The sequence below is a fragment of the Falco rusticolus genome, chromosome 7 (assembly GCF_015220075.1).
Source record: "Falco rusticolus isolate bFalRus1 chromosome 7, bFalRus1.pri, whole genome shotgun sequence".
Classification (NCBI taxonomy): Eukaryota; Metazoa; Chordata; class Aves; order Falconiformes; family Falconidae; genus Falco; species Falco rusticolus.
Window position 1 is genome coordinate 9540386 of NC_051193.1, and position 21729 is coordinate 9562114.

The following is a 21729-nucleotide window of genomic DNA, read 5'->3' on the forward strand; positions in this document are numbered from 1 at the left end:
GGAAAGCAACTGGTGAAATGAGAGCATGAAGGGGGTGATGGAGGCAGGTGGTCTGTGGCCACAATTCATCTGCTTTTGGCACAGAAAACCCACGCACACAAGGGCAAAACCTGAAGAGAAAGAGACAGAGAAAGCAAACAGCCAGCAAGTTCAGTATCTGCAAGTCTAAAACTCCGAGCCCTTTCTCCAGGGATGGAAGCAAGAAGACTATGGCTAAGTAAGCATCCCAATTGCATTATTGCTCTGAAAGCTTTCCAGGTTGTTATACAGGAAAGGAAAATAAATTGGGAGAAGGGCTGCCCAGCACTGCTCATGTGAGCCAGCCTTTAGCAAGCATTCTCTTATATATACATATTTTTTTAAGAATGTCATCCATTATATTTACATATATTTTATATATATAAGCATACATATATATATATGAAAGGAATATATATATAAATATATAATTTTAAAATATAGAAAAAGTAGTGATGGAAAAAAGCTATAATGAAAAAAAAAAAAAAAAAAAAAGGCCTTTAATTAAATAAGATTGCCACTCTGGGATCAGGCCTTCATGCTTGTCAGCTTACTCTCAAAATAAACATCTCAAACCGGGGCCTCAGTGGTGTCACTTACTCCAGCAAGGCACACTGGGTAATCCCTCGCTATCTTGACAGCTACATAATGTTCAAACTGTTTCAGGGGTGAACGGCAGCACTTGCGCGAAAGAAAATATTAATGCTGGGAATTAATAGAAAAAGGGATGATGGTTTACAAAAGCCAAACAAGGAAAAGGTGTCAAGTTAGTACCGGTGTTAATTGTTAGGGAAAATAATTGTGGAGGGGTGCGGGTTTCGGCGGCGCTCGCCTGTCTGGCTGTCAGAGGGGTAACATCTCAACTAGGCAGGCAGGGGAAAGGGGTCGGCGTCGCGGGAGCGTGGCTCCCGGATCATACAAATGACGGGCTGACACCTCTGTGCCGACAAACAGATGGACCTTCACCTCCGTGGCGGGAGCTGGCGCGCACCAGGGCTCACTGGCGTCTGCTGGGGTGGACCTGGATGGCTGGGAGAGAAACAAAAGTCCCTTTTGGGGCTTTCCAGGCTTCCCCCAAGCTGCTCCTGGGATGCTGACGAAGCTCCTGTACCTCCCTGGGTCTTTGTGTCCACTTCTGTGCTTCTTTGAGACACCCCAGATTGCATCTAGGTGATCAAAATAGGTTAAAAAGGAGAAGGGGATGAGAAATAAGGCAGGTGGACAAGCCTTGCCTGACGGGATGAACAGCACAGACTGCAAATGATTAACTGCATTTGAATTCAAGGCTTGACGCCTTCTGGATTCAAGAACAGAAAGATGTCTGGATCTATTAAAAGCTACTTACTAGAGACAATCTATAACCTAGCCAGAAAAGGACCTAGGGATTTTAGAGACGAACCAGTCTAGAAAAGGTTTAGGTTGGTTTGGTTTTTCATATGTATAATTTTCCTTTAAACATGACAAAACCTGATAATTTTCTGGAGAAGACAGACCATGATAAAAAAAGCTTTTTAGCAGCCATTTCCCAGTGAAAGAAACCAAGTCAACAACTTTTAAGCACATGCAGCCAGGCTTTTCTGCAATGCAAAATCTGAACATGTTCATCTCTGTCACAACAGTTGTAGCAATGCCAGCGGGGTAACGCAAGACGACTGATTATTCCTGAAGTCAGTTGAGAATTTAGCCCGAGAAAAATACTTCTCTAGCGGGAAAGGCAAGGTGTGATGCTTTGAGGTTAACTTAAACGTTATTCAATGACAAAAAGGCTCTCACACAATGAAATATATCACCAAAATTTATACAACAAACAAGATTATCTACCTCTCAGCCTAAAACAAACCCAGCAGGAGTATAAAGAATGGATGACCTCTAAAAAAAATCATTCCGTCAGCTGGACCTGTTTTCCCATTAGAGAAAGAACATTCTTCTCAGCAGTGATGCTCCCTTGAATTCATTCACATAGTATCTATTTTACTTTATTTTCTTCCACTAACACTAAAAACAAAATCAGAGCAAGCTTCAGTGAGCGAAAGTTGCTGGGACACAGCAGCAGGAGAGTTGAGCAGCCCAAGAAACTGTTAATGGTGTTTTTAAATGGATCCTGCTGCCCTCTAGCAGCTACCAGGGGATGGATCACACTGACTGTGTTCAATACTGCTACACACTTACTTCATAATTAGAAAAAAAAAAAAAAACCAAAAAAAAATGCCAACACCAGAAGACCCGATATAATTTCAAACCACACACTATTTTATAGGAGTAAACTTACGGGAAACGTAGCATATGAAACAAGTTTCGTTACATAAATAAATAAATAAAAAATACCACCGAGTTGCCTTAAAAACCTGAAAAAAAAATCAAAGGACAGTATGAAATATAACCTAGACCATCTTAAGCTTTGGTTAAAACCCTACATTTTAATCTGAAGAAGGAAATGAAGGATTTATTTTATATGCATGTAAAGAATAAATTTTGTAAAATCTTCCTAGAAATAGAATTACTGGAGTCATTTACAACAAGGAGTAAAAGATACTTTAAAATGGAACACACACTTTTCTTTTTAAGTGGAAAACCACTACATTCTTGTAGTGAAATAGCAAAGATCAAGGCTTAAAGGGAAAATCTAAAACAAAAAAAGTATTCTGCTGGCAGGAAATTCAGGTAATTTTGGAAAGTTTTGTGCCCAGCTAGTTTTACATGACCAGATGGAAGTGAAACATTGCTTGGAAACAAGCATCGCCAATAGGTTCCAAGGGAAAATAAACCAACAAACAAGCAAAAAACACGCCCACAAACCAAAAAAACACACCACAACAAAACCCAATACACTAAAAAGACCAGAGAAGTGTGAAGAATGTATGCAAACCCACAGATGATGGGGGGAAAAAAGGGAAAAAAAGCCTGAACTGAACAGTAATAAAGTGACAGAAGCAGATACGGAACATTCTATGCAAGACACTTCACAGTGTTTAAAAAACCTAAAGGAGCTAAAAAGAACGTGCAAGACCCTACCAAAACGCCATGTGGCGTGCATTAGGGATGCAAGGACACGAAGAATGGACTTGCCTATGGCAAAAAATAGTTCAGCTGAACATTGTATTCCCAGTCGGGCTCAAGTATGAAGGCACAGGAGGGCAGAAAGCACATTTATATTACTAGGCAGCACAGAGGACCTTCGGTGTAAATAGTTGTGTCTTCTTGTAGTCTTAAGGGGTCCCAGAAAGACACAGTGTGAGCTGCTAATGCAGGCAGGTGCCCCCCCCACCCCCCCAAGACTCAGCTCTGACAATTAATAGAGCTTGGACCGTTTAAGAAACCTGTTATCTAAATTACAATTATCTACAAAAGAAGAGTCACAGGGTATTCTCTGGGCCTTTATGTATTCTCTTTCTGTGCTGCCATCCCTATGCTTCTTAATTTAACATTAATTTACCAAAGGTGGCTACGCATACAATGGATTAATTGCTTTTGTTCGAACTCAATCTATTTTCCTGAAGTTCCTATCTTTGTGCATTCATTTCCCACTGCCAGTCCAGGAAGGATGCTCACAGGGATCACCGTGTATAAAGGGCAAAGTTCCAGCCGCACACTTTGTCTCTCCAGAAACCAAACTTGGCACAGACCAACACTTGCTGCACAAGCCCTCGTAGGCAGAGCTACACCAGATCCAGAAAACATCAAAACAAGCACCCAGCACCATTCAAATTCTTAGCAGTTGTAAATTAGCCATGATTACGCCTTTCAAAAAGAAGTGTGAAAAGTTGCCTAATACATCTCAATAATTAATAAATCTGAGGGACTAATGATCTAATTGCAGATACCCTGAAAACAGAGAAAGTCTAAATTAATCAGTATGTTTGCAGGGAGCGATACAGCCTAATTGTTCCGAGCATTTGCTTTCCAAACAATGCACTAAGCTGACAAACACCCAGCACAGCACAAACACATCCCCTCCTCCAGCACCCTGGTATCAGCGTGGACCCGAGCAGCAGATAGCCCAGAGCTCTAAGTGGTGGGCTACTGCAGGTTCATTATCGCTTAAAGTTAAAAGTATGTCTTATTCTGTCCCCTTGAATTTTATTTTGCCCTTGGGAGCCCGAGATTTGGCACAGCTCACGCTGAGGTTAGGAGCAGAGAAGCACAGCCTCTCTGCCAGCTCTGGGAGCCCACCGGGATCCCCTGGCAGTAGGTGGTGTTAGATGTGAGAGCAGATGATGATGTGCTCTGGACAGGGGAGCGAGATGCACCCAGCAAGACAATGGCATGTTCCATACTACACCGCGAGAGGAAAGCAAGGAGAGCAAAACCAAAGTGCAGCAACAGGAAACAACAAGGGAAACCCCAAAGAAACACAGACAGGGCACAAAGATGCTGTTAAAAAAAAACTAGTGGGGGGAAAAATACTATGTGGAAAAAAGACACATAGAAAATACAGGCCGGAGCAATGCAGCTGAGGGGCAGGGGGCAAACGACCACAACCACAGCCACTCCCAGCTGACATCACGTCCGAGAAGTGTATTTCTTGTAACCACACTGTTTAACAGATGAACAAACATCCTCAGACTTCGGAAGTACAAGATCTGGAAACAGAAGGGGCTTCTCACCCTTACAGGCACTCAATACCCAGTTTCTCTTTTTTCTTACAGCGGCAGAGCTGGGTTTGTCAACTCAAGGAAGGTAACACTTCCTTACAGCTGTGGCATCACATTGCTGCTCAGTGTCACAGCATCACTGTTGTGCAAAGGTGACTTGCACAGGCAGCGATGTGCACAGTCAGAGCACCCCAGAGCCATAAGGGAGCAAGGCACTTCGGATTTCATTAGGCTGACTCAAATGACCATGACACATCACCCTGCCCTTGGAAAGCGAACGGGCAAGTGGAAAAGGGCTCCAGCCTCTCCTAGCTCAAACCATGCAGAGCTGGAAGTTGCAAGCTTCACAAAAACAGTTCAACCAGGCCATAAAACCACTAAAGGTACTACAAAATTACAACACTTAAGGGCATTGCTTATTAAGAATGGTTTGGGGTTTTTTTAAGCCAAATAAGATATCACAGAACTACCAGTGCTCCACAGGTATTGAATTAATAAAATACGTTTCTGCTTTCCTACTACTGACAGTATTAACATTATAGAGATCAAGAATTCTTCACTGTCACCAAGATACATCATGTCATCTACTAACAGTAATACTATAACAAGTACACAAAACCCACACTTTCGGTATCGTATACACACACTCAGATCCATAACCTTCAGTGTTTGATTCATCAATTACAAGAACTATAAACATGGGACCCATGCACCGTCTAACACGAGGTACCAAAGGTACACACAGGTGACACGAATGCCACCTGCCAAGGACCCCCTTACCATCTGCTTCGGCAGTTTCTAATGTATGACCGAGTTCGATTGTACCCCAAGGAGTGAGAAGCAAATAAATCAGACTGCAAGTAAGCTGATGGCCAGCCAGCAGGCTAACACCTCTCTCTACCTGTACCTCCCTAAGGGGAGACACTGCAATTTTGACCGAAAAAGGGATATTTTGGAGCCTCTCCCCTTGCCACCAGAACCAAGATCCTGCTTTAACAGCACTCAGCTTCCTCAGGTGGGGTACATGTATTGGGTGTTGCTGTACAGGGGCTTTTTCTTTCCCATACAATTAAAAAAAAAGTAAGAGAGAAGAAAACACTACAACGCTGACTTTTTCCTGCATTGCTTATGTATTTTTTACAGGAGGCACCAGGGAGCACGTGCAGCTGAGCCGGAGCGCTGGGCTGATGCCCTGTACCCTCCGCAGCCAGCAGCTGCAAGGAGAAGAGCTGCAGAAAGTCAGGGGCTGGAGAGGCAGGCAAAAAACGCTGCAAGAAGCAAAAGATGAAAAGAAAAATAGGAAAGAGCAGATGTTAACAGGGGTCACGTTGCAGGGGAGGCGAATAAAAATCTGGTAAAGTGAAGGAGGATTTAAATCGCACCAAAGGGAATATATCCTGGGAAAGAGCAGTATGTAGCGAGACAAAAAGTCTGGGAAAATACCTGGAAAGCTAGGAAAAAATAAGGTCACATCGAGCAGAACCACTGCTCACCTCTATTCAGGCAAGTACAACCAATTCCTACTCAGTAACCACTGAGTAGGCACCTAACGAGTAAATTCAGGGAGAGCCCTGTGAATTTGCTGAGTAAAATCAGGAGTTTCCAGCAACAGCTATTCCCAAGAGCAGGCATACACCTCCTCTGTCACACAGCCTTGGTGTTACACGCTCGCACGGCGACAGCGCTCACACTGGGACAACACGCAGGCAGACGCAGAGGCGGGGGGGGCCTGCGACAGGCGGTACCCCCCGCCGCCCCGCACCGGGGGCTGCCCGGGCCCCGCCGGGCAGTGCCGGGAGCCGCCACCAGAGGGCAGGCGCCACCCGCGCGTGCGGAGGCGGCCCCGGCCCGAGCCCCGCGGCGCCCCTGGGCGGCCACGGAACTGACCGCCGGGAAATGCGAACTGGGGGGGCTGGGGCCGCTTGGACGCGCTTTTTTTTTTTTTTTTTTTTTTGGCTTTCTCTTTTTTTCTCCCAGAGTAATTGCTGGTATTGTGATAGCCAAGGGCTGGAGCAGGTCTCCTCTGAAGAGAGGCTGAGAGGGCTGGGGCTGTGCAGCCTGGGGAAGCAAAGGCTCTGGGGAGACCTTCCAGAACCTTCCAGCACCTAAAGGGGCCGGCAAGAGAGCTGGAGAGGGGCTTCTTACAAAGGCATGTGTGACAGGACAAGGGAGGGTGGCGCTGAGCTGGAAGAGGGCAGGTTTAGGTTAGATATCAGGAGGAAATTCTTTTCTGAGGGCGGCGAGGCGCTGGCACAGGCTGCCCAGAGCAGCTGTGGGTGCCCCGTCCCTGGCAGTGCTCAGCGCCAGGCTGGATGGGGCTGGGAGCAGCCTGGGCCAGCGGGAGGTGTCCCTGCCCATGGCGGGGAGTTGGAACGCGATCATCTTTACAGTCCTTTTCAGCCCAAACCATGCTGTGATTCTATGAACTGAAGATGAAGATTTAGGAAATTGACAAAACTTTCATTAAACCTGACGTAGGCTAAAGATGCTGGCATACATTCTTCACTCGGTCTGTGGTTTTCACATTCAACGTATAGCATGCTCCATGCAGTATTTGGAGTCGATCTCCATCAATTACCAGTCAAGCACTGACTGCGGGCTGTGACCTTACTCAACTAAAAGCAGGACATGGCTACTCCTCCCTACGGACTCTAGCACTCTGCCACCACTCCTCTCTCACCAGAGAGTTTTTGCAGTTGCTCACACAAGGCTGATCAGAGAAGGTTTCAAAGTCCAACACACACATAAAACACGGGACCAGCACCTCAGCATTACCCACTGGAGAGCTCCAGCACCTCTCGACATACAGAAAACCTTGGGGAAGAGGGACTGAAACCCTCTCCCAGCTATGTCGGGCAGCACCACTTGGTTAGCTCTGGGGGTTTGCGCTTCCCAACAAGTCAGTGAGGATGACTTGGCCTTCAGCCCAAGCCACAGTCTGACTCGCACAATATGCCAGCTGTGAATGTGTTCCTATATTCAGAGTAAGCTGGTATACCCCAGTGCAGCATCAGGGGCTGGGGGAAGGGGGGTGGGGGGTGGTGAAGAGGAGGGAAGTTGCATTCTCCCAGCCCACAAGTTTTCCCTGAGGTTTTGTCACACTGGAGAGATGAGCAAAGCTAACAACTTGAAAAGCACATTGCAAAAAGCAGGCCTGTGCCTCAGTGTCACACAGAGATCCCAAGTAACCAGTACAACAGCAGAAACCTATAGACACGTGCATCAGGACATCAGCAGCACGCTTTTTCTTTTTAAGGAGTCACCACCGCAACATGACGGTGACTGAAGAATAAGCATTAAGTCACTATTTTAACCACCTCCAGTGACTGTGCAAAAAAACCCCAGGATTTTTATTGAATCATGCATCACCTCACATACTTAGTTTACTAAATGCATGGTCATCTGCCACAAAGCAACAGAGACCCAGAAAAATGTTTTTTCCCCCCTTGCTTAGTTGTTTCACTGTGTTGTCTAATGCTTCACTAAGACAAGCATTTGCTTCCTTACACAACAAAACACAGCCTAGAGCAAACTATGCTTTGTCTTCTTTAGAAATACTACTCTGCTAGAATTGCTCATTTCTAGCATCTTTTCCATAGAAGCAATTGGATGTGTCCTGGCTTGTGCAGCTTCCTAGTAAATCTGATTAACTGCTACACTGTTAGGAAATACATGCTTCTGTTTAACGAGAAAAGATCTTAATCTAAGCACTCATTCAGTCCTTCCAAAAACTGGGAGGAAAAACAAGCATGCGCTTGGCCAAGGGTTACTGTTTCACGAAGACATGAAAAACCAGCATGGAAAAAGTTAACTGAGATAACAGATAATAGAAACCTCTACAACAAGCACCCCATGTGAGAAGGTTTCTAATCCAGACAGGTCCCTCCACATGCAAACCTTCACAGGCCTTTAGGCTGTACAAGCTTATTTTCTTTAAAACTGTATGAATAAGCCCTATTGCTTCATCTCAGAAGAAAGAAACTGCTTATAGATTTTGCAATGCAAAAGTATCAGAACTGTTTCCACATGCAGGGGGGAAAAATGGGAAATAAAAGGATAAATCTAAAATGCAGAAAGACTGGACATATGGAAGAGCTCTCTGACAGGTTCAGATCAAAGGTCCTGGAGCAGCTGCTGCTGCAGAGCCCTACAAGTCTCCGCAGAGCCTCTGGCAGCACAGCTCTTCCCTCTGCTGCAAGCAGAGAAGCTACCAACTGGCTGCTTACAAGCACTTTTACTCCCTGTTGCAACAGCCTGAAGAGGAGCCAGGGTAACAGCAGGCACCTTCACATAGCTTTTCCAGGAATTCCCCACATCTTTTCTAATTTATTTGAGATGTCATTTGGGGGTGGGGCTTGGGGCTGGGGTTTTTGGTTGGTTTTCTTTTCATATTGTCATCCTTAAATTGCATCCCAGATTACAGAGGGGATTTTTGGTTTACAGCCCTGTTTCTATGGTTTCCCTTTTATTAAAATCTTTGCAGATAACCCCAAAAGCATGCCTAGAGCAGCTCCATCATTTAATAAATTTCAAAGTACTCTTCGGCGCTTTTTTTAAGCCTAAATAGAATATCTCAAGGTTAATGACTCTGCAGTTCCAGAACGGGTACGGATGCTAAGCGCAGCCTCACAGTCCGACAGGAGGAACAGCAAGCAGAGGGCAGCTCCCTCCCCTGTGTACCTAAGATGGATAAAACCAGTCGTTGAGTGCTCCAACCTGGGCAACGGATACAAATCAATAACTTGTTGCATCAAAAAGAAGAAAAGAAGCCAACTGCTGCCAAACTGAAGTCAGTGAGAGGAGAGCCATGTAGCTGTTGAAGGAAATCAGCTGAAAGGTGGGGCTCACCGCAGCGATCTCTGATAACCAGGTTCCGGCCCTCCTTCAGGTGGATGGTCAGCAGGTAGGCAAAGGGGCTGGGCAGGTCGCTCAGGCAATCGCTTGCTTCCTCTAGAGCCTAAGGAGAACAAAGAAACCAGTCACCATTGCCCACCTCCTGAAGCGGATCATGAATGAAGCAGGTGTTCTCTCGGTTTTGCAGAGGCAAAGTTCTCATCTTTCCTTAGGGCGATCTTTTACAGAAAGAAAAAAGAAAAAAATTTCTTTCCCTGGCTTTGTTTCATTATGCAAATAGCTAACTATCAGCATCAGATACATTCAACGAAGCAAGGGGTAACACAAGAAGGGTTATATCTGAAAATGAGTAGCAATATTAATAATCATAAATGCATGCACATGTTTTCCAAATCCTACCCACTTACTGCATTTTTTTTTCCCCTGGCTGTTTCACCTTCATGAATAGAATATCTCAAGTTGGAAGGGACCCAGAAGGATCGAGTCCATTAGCACACATCTGACGACCTCATGAGAAAGTACACATTTCAAATGGCTACGAGAGAACAGCACTTCTTTACATGGTTCTAAAGCAGAGAAACACAGCAGTGGGCTATACTAGTTGGGAGGTTCTGGAGTAGCAAACTCCAGAGGATTCTTGTTCAGCAGAGATGCTGCCAGGGTTACACACCTCAGCCACAGCATCACCCAGCTGGCACGTTCAGTGAAAACAGCCTCTGGACAGCACTTGGGAGGTTATCAGAGGGCAAAGGTAGAGGAGTTCACCCGGAATAGGCAAATATGCTTCACATGAGGACAGCACATGTCCAAACTGCCACTGCCTTCTCGCACTGCCTTAACACTGGTTTTGTGATCCGTCAAACCTTACAGCCGTGTTCAGGTATCTATAAATCCAGAACATTTGGGTCTATTTAAAATATCAGCAACCGCTTTGCACTAAAAAAAAAAACAAACACCAAAAAACCAACTAAAACCAACAAAACACAACCAATCCACAAACAAAAACACAAACCCACCACTAGATGAACATAAAACCCAACAAGCCAAACAAAACACACTGGAAAAATCTATGGAAGGCTTCTTCACCTGCTGGGGTTTTAAATTTGTAAGCAGCAAAGAATCTAAATCTAAAATAAATTGCGCTTTAAAAAGTTTATTAAAAGTTTCAAAATGCTTTAAAATGAAAGAACTTACCATCTGATCATCAAAAATTTGAGATGATATGGAAGAATCTAGATCCATGTCTCCACACGGATACTATAAAAAAAAATACAATGAATTAGACAACAGTAATGCAGGGATCAAGAAAATACTCCTAGTATCAGTCAAGAAAGTACTCATTTTACTCATTTATATGTGTACCCAGTAAAACTTTTTTACTTCTGCTTTATAGAACCTTCCCCTCCATAATTTAGTTATACATTTCTTTTTCCTGCTAGACAGTAACTGCACTTAGTCTCTTTCAGTTTAATGTAAAAAACTAAGTGCCTACTTCCAGCTACTGGAATAAATTCTTCTCCTCCCCAGTAGAGACCTGTGTTTTCAGTGCTGAAGGTTCTTACCACAAATTTTCCGGATGCCTGAAGGTTATTGCATCTGGTGACTTATCAGTCAGCATTGCAATGCTGATCCCTGTTCCTGAGCACAATTTTATTTGTTGAACCTCCAAGTTTCCTCGCTAAGATGAAATAAAAATTGTGAGAAGTGGTGGCAGCAGCAGCAGCAATATCCTGGGGTTGGAGAGTCAGCTGCTCTTCCACTTGACTATAATGTCTCTTTTATCACCTAAATGGCAAGGTCCACAAGGTTTTGTTTTGTTTGTGGTTGTTTTGTGGGGGGTTTTTTGTTTGTTTTTTTTAAAAAAAAAAAAAAAAGGTCAGGGGAAAAGTTAGAAAGAAACTGTCAAAGGGAAAGATGCCCTGGTTTTGGCTGGAATAGAGCTATGTTTTGGATTTAGGATAAGAATAGTATTGATTACACTAAGTCAAGCACTTTTTAGCTTCTCACCCCACTCCACCAAGGAAGCTGGGGTGCACAAGGAGCTGGGAGGAGACACAGCCAGGACAGCTGACCCAAGCTGGCCAAAGGGATATTCCATACTATATGATGTCATGCTCAGTATATAAACTAGAACGAAGGCTGGCCAGGGACCATGGCTCGGGGAACTGGCTGGGCATGGGTCTACGCGTGGCAAGTGCATTGTACATCGTTTGTTTGTACATTCCAATGCTTTTATCCTTGTTATTTCTCCTTCCTTTTCTGTTCTATTAAACTGTCTTAACCGTCTTTATCTCAATCCATGAATTTTACTTTTTTTTTTTTTTTTTTTTTTTTTTTTACCCCCAATTCCCTCCCCCATCCCACTGCAGGGCTGGGGCGTAAGCAAATAGCTGTGTGCTGTTTAAACCACAACAGTCCATTTTGGTGCCCAAAGTGGGTAAGATCTGGCCAGAGCATGTTAAAACAAATTGGTTATAAGCATTCATTATATTAAATAGTCGCTGGTCACAATGCTGATTTCTTTGCTCCCAGAGTTGTTGCGCTGGTGTGAGTTGCATTATCTGACACCTCACTTGCCTGTTGTGCTGTTTATCATCTCTGGGGGCAGGGCTAAGGTTATCAGAGCGTCGTACTTCGTAACACTGCCTTGTATGATAAAATGGATGGTCGTGAGACTAATCTTGTATTTGTACTCAGCATTGCCATCATCTCCATACTTCGGGAGCCATCTCTTGGAAACTATTAATAATTACACTCTTTGCCTTTTCTCCTCTGAGAGCCAATCTATGGGGGAGACAAGAGGGGACACCTTCCCCTGCTCCTCCACCCTCCCTGGCTCCTTCACCTCCCCATTCTCCTCCAGGCTAGTTACAATAGCTCTTGAGAACTTTTAATATCCTTGGGATGTTCAGACCAGCAATGTTCCCATTGATATGTCTCCTACTCCTGAATGTGTTTCAGGTCTTGTTTAAAGTTAAAACACCTATTTAAGAATATCACCCAGAGATCTGCCCCGAGGTGGGACAGTTTTAAGTAGCAGGGTCTGGGGGGTAGCATGGATGAGTACCAAGGACAGTGGGCACCTCTTATGTTTTGGAGCTCATCCCTGAACAAGTGCAGAACCCTGACAAACTAGTAAAATATTTGGAAAAAAGTATGTTGCCACCCCAGCAGCTGCAGAGAGACACAAATCACTGCAGTGCCCTAGGGCCTCGCTCATACCTGCCGAGTCCTGCTCAACACTACATTCGGTACCCGCCAGGGCAGAGAAGGAAGGCCTCTGGATCTGACACCAAAGCGATGGGCACTGCAGCCACTCCAACCCCCGTGACAGGCACTGCGGCTGAACCAGAAAACCAACCCGTGCCGGAATCAGTTGCCCCTATACACAAGAAGAAATGTTGGAAGCGAAAGTCAACTCGTCTAGTAAAGGAAGAAATTCTTCCTTTACTAAGGGAAGAAGTGATGAGGCAGACTGCTCCGAGGCAGGGCCACCAGGAGAACAGGAAGAGGAAGAGGCAGAACTCACGAACGAGGTGGCAACCCAATCCCTACCTGAGTGAGCTGCGAGATGTGTAAAAAAAATTCCAGCCATCACCCAGGAAAGCCCAGTGTCACCTGGCTTCTCCCTTCTGTAGTGGGGCTGCTGAAAGTCGAAGAACAGGTGCCATCACTACCACAACAGTGCACCGGTGGCAATATTGCACCAACCGAGACTCCTTGATTCCCATCCATAAGGTGATTCATTGACTGGAGAGCCAAGGAGCGATGAGCAAGACTCCCTCACCCTTTAACAGTCCCATATGGCCAGTGTGAACGTCTTACGGAGAGTGGAAACTAGCAGTAGACCATCGTGGCCTGAATGAAGTCACGCTGCTGCCAAGTGCTGCTGTGCCGGACATGCTAGAACTTCAATACGAACTGGAGTCAATGGCAGCCAAGTGGATTGGTACAATTAATATTATTAATGTGTTTTTCTCAGTCCCTTTGGCAGCAGGGTGCAGGCACAGTTTGCCTTCACTTGGAGGGGCGTCCGTACAGCTGGAACTGACTGCTCCAGGGCTGGAACCACAGCCCTACCATCTGCCAGGGACTGATTCACACTGCACTGGAGCAGGGTGAAGCTCCAGAATGCTTGTAATACATTGACAACATTTTCGTGTAGGACAACACAGCCAAAGTTTTTGAGAATGGGAAGAAAATAGCCTAAGTCCTTCTGAAAGCTGGTTTTGCCATGAAACAAAGTAAGGTCAAAGGAACTGCATAGGAGAACCAGTTTTTAGGATTAAAATGGCAAGATGGACCTCATCAGATCCCAGTGGATGTGATTAACAAAATAACAGCTATGTTGTTTCCACTAACTAGCAAAAAGGAAACATAAGCTTTCCTAGGCGTTGTGAGGTTTTGGAGAATCCACATTCCAAATTACAGTCTGACTGGAAGCTCTTCCTTATCAAGTGACCCAGAAGAAGAATGATTTCAAACGGGACCCCGAACAACAACAACCTTTTGAACAAATTAAACAGGTTCATGCAGTAGTTCTTGGGCCAGTCTGGGCAGGACAAGATATTCAAAACGTGCTCTATGCCACAGTCGGAGAGAACGGCCCCCACTTGGAGCCTCTGGCAGAAAGCACCAGGGGGGACTCAAGGTCAACCCTTAGGGTTTTGGAGTCGGGGACACAGATCTGGGAACTGAAACCCACTATACTCCAGCTAAAAAAAAGAGATCTTGGCGGCGAAGGGGTTCGAGCTGCTTCAGAAGTAATTGGTACTGGAGCACAGCTCCTCCCAGCACCCCAACTGCCAGTGCTGGGCTGGATGGTCAGAGGGAGGACCCTCTCTACGCATTATGCAACTGATATTATGTGGGGTAAGTGGGTCATATCAATTACACAATGGGCTTGAATAGGAAACCCCAGTTGCCTGGTAATTTTGGAAGTGATCACGGACTGGCCAAAAGGCAAAGATTTAAGAATATCACCAGAGGAGGAGGTGATGCGTGCTGAAGAAGCCCCTGTATAATGAACTACCGGAAAATTAAAAGCAGGATGCTCTGTTCACTGATGGGTCCTGTCATAATGTAGGAAAACATCGAAGGTGAAAAATTGCTATGTGGAATCCTACATGCCAAGTTGCAGAAATTGCTGAAGGACAAGGTGAAAGCTATCCCACTTGGCTTTAGACGCTGCTGGACAAGAAAAACAGTGCTTCATTTCGACACTGATTCATAGATGGTGGCAAATGCTCTGTGGGGGTGGCTACAGCAACAGAAGCAGAACAACTGGCCACGCAGAGGTCAACTAACCTGGACTGCTGAACTACGGCTAGATACTGCTGCTCAGATGGGGAACCTGGCTGTAAAAGTACGTCATGCAGATGCATTATCCAAGAGTCAGGCCACTGAAAAACATCAAAACAAGCAGGTAAATCAGGCTGCTAAGATTGAAGTGGCTCGGGTGGATCTGAACATGCAATGTAAGGGTGAATTATTTATAGCCCGATGGGCCATGACACCTCAGGCCACCAAGGAAGAGATGCAATATATAGATGGGCTTGTGGTCAAGGGGTGGACTTGACCATGGACACTGTTGCAGGGGTTATCTGTGAATGTGAAACATGGGCTGCAATCAAGCAAGCCAAGCGGGTAAAGCCTCTCTGGTATGGAGGACGATGGCTCCCAGTAGTGGGGCAGGAGGAAGGAAGCGAACAGCTGTGTGGTGTTTAGCTGCCTGCTGGGTTAAACCACAACAAAAGGGGGGGAAATAAATATATATATTGGACATGTACTTCCTCCCACTTTCTGCAGAAACTGGAAGATCCAAAGGATTTTTATCTAGTGCCCAGCAGAGGAGAGGAAGTTAAACATTCCTTCTTAAATACTGAGTCATCCAAAAACTTGAGGCTACGGTGGCACAGCATCTAGACTGCCTGGACGCACAGAAGGGATTCATGGGTCAAGACACCTCTGATGCTATTTTGACCACTAGAACAGCCTATGATCATCATTTTAGCTGAAGAAAACCTACGTGCCTGGGCAACTCTTTTAGTCTAATGCAGAGCAATCACAGCCCATTCAAATACAAAGATTTATGGTAAGAATAACCTCAGAAATGCACACAAGGTGGAATTCGATCCTCATGTGAAAATGTTATGTATAGTGTGGTAACATCCAGATCTCTCAGATGAGAGCTGCATTGTGTGGAGCACTACAGAAACATTAGAAAAAAGAACCAGCTCCTGCACCAAAGATCATAAATCTTAGAGATACGGTAACGCGGAAAGAAATATAAATACACTTTTGCGTAATTCTCCTCCTCCTCCTCCCCCCAAATACATATATTACATACCAGGAAGTACAGTAATCCAGCATCGCAAGTAAAATTTCACTTGCATGACAGACAAAATTTAACATTATGGTTCCCACAGTAATCGTAACTTGGCCACCTTGCAAAAACACATTAAAAGTAGAAAAATTATCATCATAAAGAGCACCAGAAGAGTTTTCTCACACAACAGAGCTGAGTTACAGCTGCTAGGGGAACCCTAACTTTGAATTTCCTGACTAGTATGCATAAAATCTCACTTGTGTGCATTAAACCTAGTATTTCTCATAGTCTCTGGCTTCACAGAAGTCTCCTTCAGACACCATCATTGGCACTGATAATGGTTTCTCTTTACAGTTTATTTTACACGGTATAAACACAGAATCATAGAACTGGATCAAAATTATAATAATAAAAATTACCCTCTCTACTAGCTTGATACAATTTATAATTTAAAAATTACCCTCAAAGTTATGATTTTGTTTTTATTCTGCTTTTTGATTACTTGCATTACATCAACAGATTTTGACCAAAGATTATAATTTTAAGTTAAAAAGGGTTGTTTATTCATTCTGGCTCCACATAATGTAAATTGCTTTTATTCTAGATAGCTAGTTGCAATGAGATCACTGAACATAAACAAAAACCTTGCTGAAAATGTGATCCTGAAATCTTGATTTTTAATCTAACTGCAGTGACGTTTCTGAATTTTAAAGTATAGAGAAAAGTGGCCACATCCATCAAACAGATCATAATCCTAAATGTATCTGTGTAAAAACAAATCAAACAAAAATATATATATGAATATACATATGTATATAAAAATTAATCAGATGTTCCTACTGATAAGATTTACAACCTCTATGTCCTCTTGTTTTCTGTGGAAGAAAGATTCAAAATACAAGGGCACTGAGTGCATCAGCAACAGGACGAGGCTTTGGGTTGCCAGTGACTCACTGCAAGGTGTCAGAAAGAAGACAAAGTGACGTTAGAGCACTTTAGCAATTACACATGACCATGGGCAAAGCCCAGCTGCAAAAAGTGGCATTAGCTGTGCTCTTTACAACCTGAACAGATAAAGTAAGTCTCCTAGCACGCAAATACAGTACCTGTGACAAGAGCCTTTACTGAAGATGGCACACTCTGAGCACTGGCAGGTCTGTACTCAGAGTTCAGACGAGTGTAAAAACCACAGCCCACACTGAGCTCATGCATGAGGCTCAGAAAGTATCTCATGATACTGGGTGACCAAAGATAACCAGGAAATGAGTAGGTGGCATGCGACAAGCAATTCAGGAGGAAAAAGAGCTCAACCTACATTTTTGCTTTTTTCAGTTTGTTTTGTTCCAGGGATCTGCCTTCCTTCTGATTTACCTCACTCATTGATCTTCAATGATGCTCACAAAAGAATGATGCGAACTATTGAGGTGCTCCTCACACCAACCCCACCCAGTACAGGGCAGCCAGCAACCTCTGCAATAAACTGTTCCCACCCGAGGCACGCCGAGTACAGCTTCTGCAGCTGTCCCATGAAGTACAAGAAAAGCTGGGCATTGAGGTTTGCACTAAATTCAACTGAAACATAATTAAATTTGTTCACTATTCCTTATCTGTTTCTACTTTCCTTTGCTTCACTCTCTCCTATGTACTGAGAAAAAAATCTTTCTGCATTTAGAAGTAGTAATTGGAGGCAGGTTAGAGGAAGGAAGGCAGGATATTCACATAGCGAGGTGATTTGCCATAAAAGTAAATACTAAAATGATTTACACACAAAAGCATATATACAAATACACACTTTGGGAAAGATAAATGCTGCAGAGAACACCAGACAGACTGTACATCTGGAAAAAACTTAAGCTATTCCATCACTACACAAGTACCTCCTCCTCCTAAAGCATTTAGTTTGCCCTAAGTCAAAGCAGGATTTGGGCTTAACTTTGGTGGTGCTGTGGTATATTTTAGGTTAGAATTTCTGGGCTACAACAGAATGAAAAAACTGCTGCTGTCATTAAAACAACCTGGAAAACCTCCTAAAATGATGACACCTTCATAATGTCCAATCTACCATATACCCAGTCAGCTGCTACAACTTTTGAGTCAGGTTTAAGCACAGAAACAAAGTGATATACTATTTCACCTATTATTCTTACTTTGACCTCTGGAAAATAGTACACTCCAGTAAGTGGAATCCAATGTGTTAACAATTCAGCAACACTAAACTGGAAGTGACAGTCAGTAACTACCAGTGTGACACTGCGTCACAACGGACTAGGAGCCAACACTGAGTTGATAAGAATACATAGGCCTTTGAGATGCAGAACAGGCAGTTTTTACCAGAAAGGACCATTTTCCCCACAGCAGCACTAACCATCACTCCGAACATGCAGTTAAGAAATGCTAATCAACCTGTGAAATCAGCACTCCCAAAGGAGGACTTCAAACCAAGTCTGGTTGAGATGTCTGTTTCCCATTTTTGCACCTCGGATGACTAAGGAAAGCAGCTACCATAACTGCAACATCCAAGTAATAGGAAAAAGCCTCAAAACTAAATTAAAACTCTAACCTTCCCAGTGAAAACTCAACAGGAGGAGATGCACTTCTACAAAACATAAATAAAACAAATTTTGCATGTTTCAAGCAGCCACAATCTTCACCTGCTGTTCATATTACAAAGCCACCGTGTAACTCCACAGGATTCCCCACTTTGCTCAGGGCAGACAGGAATGAGTTTCATGTCAGATTTGAAGCACATCAGTTTCTGATCCTCCTGTTCATGGGATATTATGATCAGCCACAGAAATGCTGACCGCAGAGGCAAGGGTAGGATGTGTGTGTGTGTGAAGAAGGGGGACAAGATGGGGAATGTAGAGGAAACATTTTGCTTTTGCACTTCCTCTCAATAATCACAATGCAAGCCCAAAGGACAGCCCTGAGCATGATGCTACATGTTCACTGTTCTCCATCACGTGCTTATTTTGGTTAATTCCAGGTACAGGCAGAGTTTACCTCACTCACCCATCATCTTTCACCTCTTGCCTTCAATTGGGTCTTGAGTAGGTGGATGGTAAATTGGTTTTGCTATATAGCAATCCTGGTAAGCTATAGTAACTAAAAAGGGTAACTACAGCAAATTCTTCAGCAGCACATTTCAGAGCTCCGAGGGCTGCAACAACTTTTGATTTAAGCAAGTAACTCCAACAAAACTAAAAAAATCTGAAGTATCATAACCTTGCCAGAATAAAAAAAAAAAAACAAAAACCAAAAAACCAAAAAACAAAACAACAAAAAAAACCCCAACAAGCAGGGTTTTATTTTGCAGCTCCAGACGGACAGAAAGGATAATCGAATTGGTCTCCAATAATTTGTATATCGTATATGGTTTATGCTTGTTTTTATCCCCCAAGCATTCCTTGAGTTGGGCCCCCTTCTCCACCCCTTTATAACCCAGACAATTAAAGAGAAGCACAACGATCACAAGGCAGCCACGGAGCCCAGCTGATGACCAAGCCACCTACCTCTGCCCCCTCATCCGTCAGAGCGGCACTCAGGCGGCTGCTCTGCAGCAGCTCAAAGAGGTCATCGCTGGTTTCCCTCTTCCCCTCAGACACAGGGCTGCCTGAAACTTGCACATCTGGGTGGGCGACTGTCACCTCCGTGCGTGTCACCTGCTGCGATGCCCACAGCCAGTCCTCTCCCGCTGGCCTCGCTGAAGCACTTCTGCTTTTCAGGGACACCACAGACCTGGAGAAGCTCTTGGGGGAGCAGCTCGACAACACCTGAGTACTCGAGTAAGTTGTTTCTTCTTCTGTAAGAGTCTCCACCTCCAGCATGTCAGGTACTGACACACTGAGGCGTCGGTCCAAGGAGTGGACCTTCCTCTCCACCATTTTGCTAGACCTCTTCTTTGGCTTCTTCACACTTAGGTTTTGCAGGAACGGTCTAGTTTTCTGTTTCAAGGATCCCCAGACGGATGGTTTATCCAAGTCCATTGCTGCAACCGGGATCTCAGCAATGCCTCCTGCATGAAACAGCTTCAACGATTCCCAGGGTGACTAAAAGAAACGTAGGAAGAAGGCATGTCAGTCACAAAAGTGAACAGCTGCTGAAGATTATGATTCATGTTGCCTCATCTTGAAACTTTCAGTCATTTTCCTCAACAGTTAAAACAAAGCATGCCACATTAGTAAATGCTTCCAAATACAATCTGGTGGGTAGGTTTGATTATTTGGGAAGAAAACTGCCAGAACAAGTATTCAATCCTACACGAAAATGCAATGTCTGCCCACTACTATATGATTGCTAAGAGGAGACGTTATATTTCTTCTTCTGTCAAGTCCCAATTTGCAAAACTTTGATATTTACCCAATTTGAAACTGTTTCTGTACAAAACCTACTGATGGGAGTCCAGTCACGATAATGCTAGCACACTAAAAAAACCTGGCAAAGCCGGCACATTAATTTCTGCTGACGTTTTTCCACCCCATGTAGGGGTTTTTTGGCTATTTCCTAGGCTATGTGGATTCTTACATGACACATTATTGGACAAGTACAACACAAAATACAGCTCCAGAAACTAAGTGGATGAGAGTGAAGAGGACACGTAGGACATGAGATACCAGTTGAGACCCCAAAATCCTCCCCTTACTTTAACCTACTGCCAATGAAAGTCACCACTGCAGAATTGGTTTTCCTTATAAAGGCGGCAATTGAGAGAAAAGGAGGGCAAAAATGGATGGATGGATCACTTACAGATTTTGAAAACCTACTGGCGGACTCTCATCTTTGAGCTGATTCATACTGAGCTTTCATACAGTAGGGAGGGACAAGAAGAGAAGAGCCAAAACAAAATCACCTACTGTATCTGCATCATAAGGGAGCAATCGTATAGACACCTCTGTGCACAGGAATATCCTCACAGACAGCAACTTTCGTGGTTAGCAGCCGAGCAACCCTTCTTAGTCTGTGAAGCAGAGACAGCCAAACCATCACCAAAACTCATTAAGAAAAAAAAGCTGATGAAACCTGCAGGTTTACTCCTTTACAGTCCCAAGGACACACACAGAGAGGTTACAGGATATGTCCTTAGAAATCTATACCCATTAACTATATAACTGCTGCTTCCAAAACTGACAGTCTGTTTACAATCTAGCAATTGCACAGTTGACCAAAACTGACTTATCCCATCGTTTTCCCGATCACTAGGGAAAATCCCAGGACAGACAATAGAAATACAACTGTTGGGTAAATCCAGATACAGTCTGGATACAGATACACCAGCTGCTTTCAAATAAATCTGCTCTTACATTAATTTGAGTGAGCTTGTATAGCAGTTATTTAATAGCTTATTTAAATAATATTATGACTAACCCCACCAAACTTGCAGTGTTCAGGCATCTACAAGAAATGCTTTAACTGTATTACTATGTAACTAAAGCTGAAAACCCTCCCCCCATTTATATTATTATATAAATTATTAATACCAGCATCTTTATATCCCATACAAAAAATAAGCTTTAATGTCATTACATGCATTCACAAGGCAGGAGCAAATTTTGTCCAAGTCAGGTGTGTTACTATAGATCTATCGGCTTAACACAGTATTTTCACTTCCATCTCCAAAAGTCAGACTCAGTATCAAAGTGCACATAGATAAACTGAATTTTTTTTTTTTCCCTCACATCACTGAGAAGCAAAAACAATTTTCCAAACCTCACAGAGGGAGATCTGAGGCACACAAAGCATGGCAGGGCTTTCTTGTCTCGCTGAACTCAGGGTGAAGCGCAAGATGGTCAGATTTACAGGGGGAGGAGAAAAAAAAACCTCAATGCCAACCTTAACAGGTTTGACTGGAGATGCAGGAATGCCCATGTTGGAGCAGCACCTGATGCCCCATGCAAGCTCAGAGATGTGGCTGAATTTGCTCCCTACAACTGATAGTTT

The 21729-nt window shown here is 44.0% G+C and overlaps 1 protein-coding gene across 2 annotated transcripts in view; it reads right to left on the bottom strand.

The window, feature by feature from the left end:
• The window catches only part of MCTP2 (multiple C2 and transmembrane domain containing 2), a 109704-nt gene extending 89869 nt beyond the window's left edge, over nt 1–19835 (bottom strand). For both annotated transcript variants that reach the window (XM_037395846.1, XM_037395845.1), the window contains exons 1-3: nt 19305–19835; nt 10659–10721; nt 9459–9567 (exon numbers count right to left, since the gene is read on the bottom strand). In XM_037395846.1, the coding sequence (XP_037251743.1) occupies nt 9459–9567; nt 10659–10721; nt 19305–19778 (646 nt within the window). In that variant the 5' untranslated portion in view covers nt 19779–19835. The remainder of the gene's footprint in view (nt 1–9458; nt 9568–10658; nt 10722–19304) is intronic.
• Nucleotides 19836–21729: the final 1894 nt, after the last annotated feature.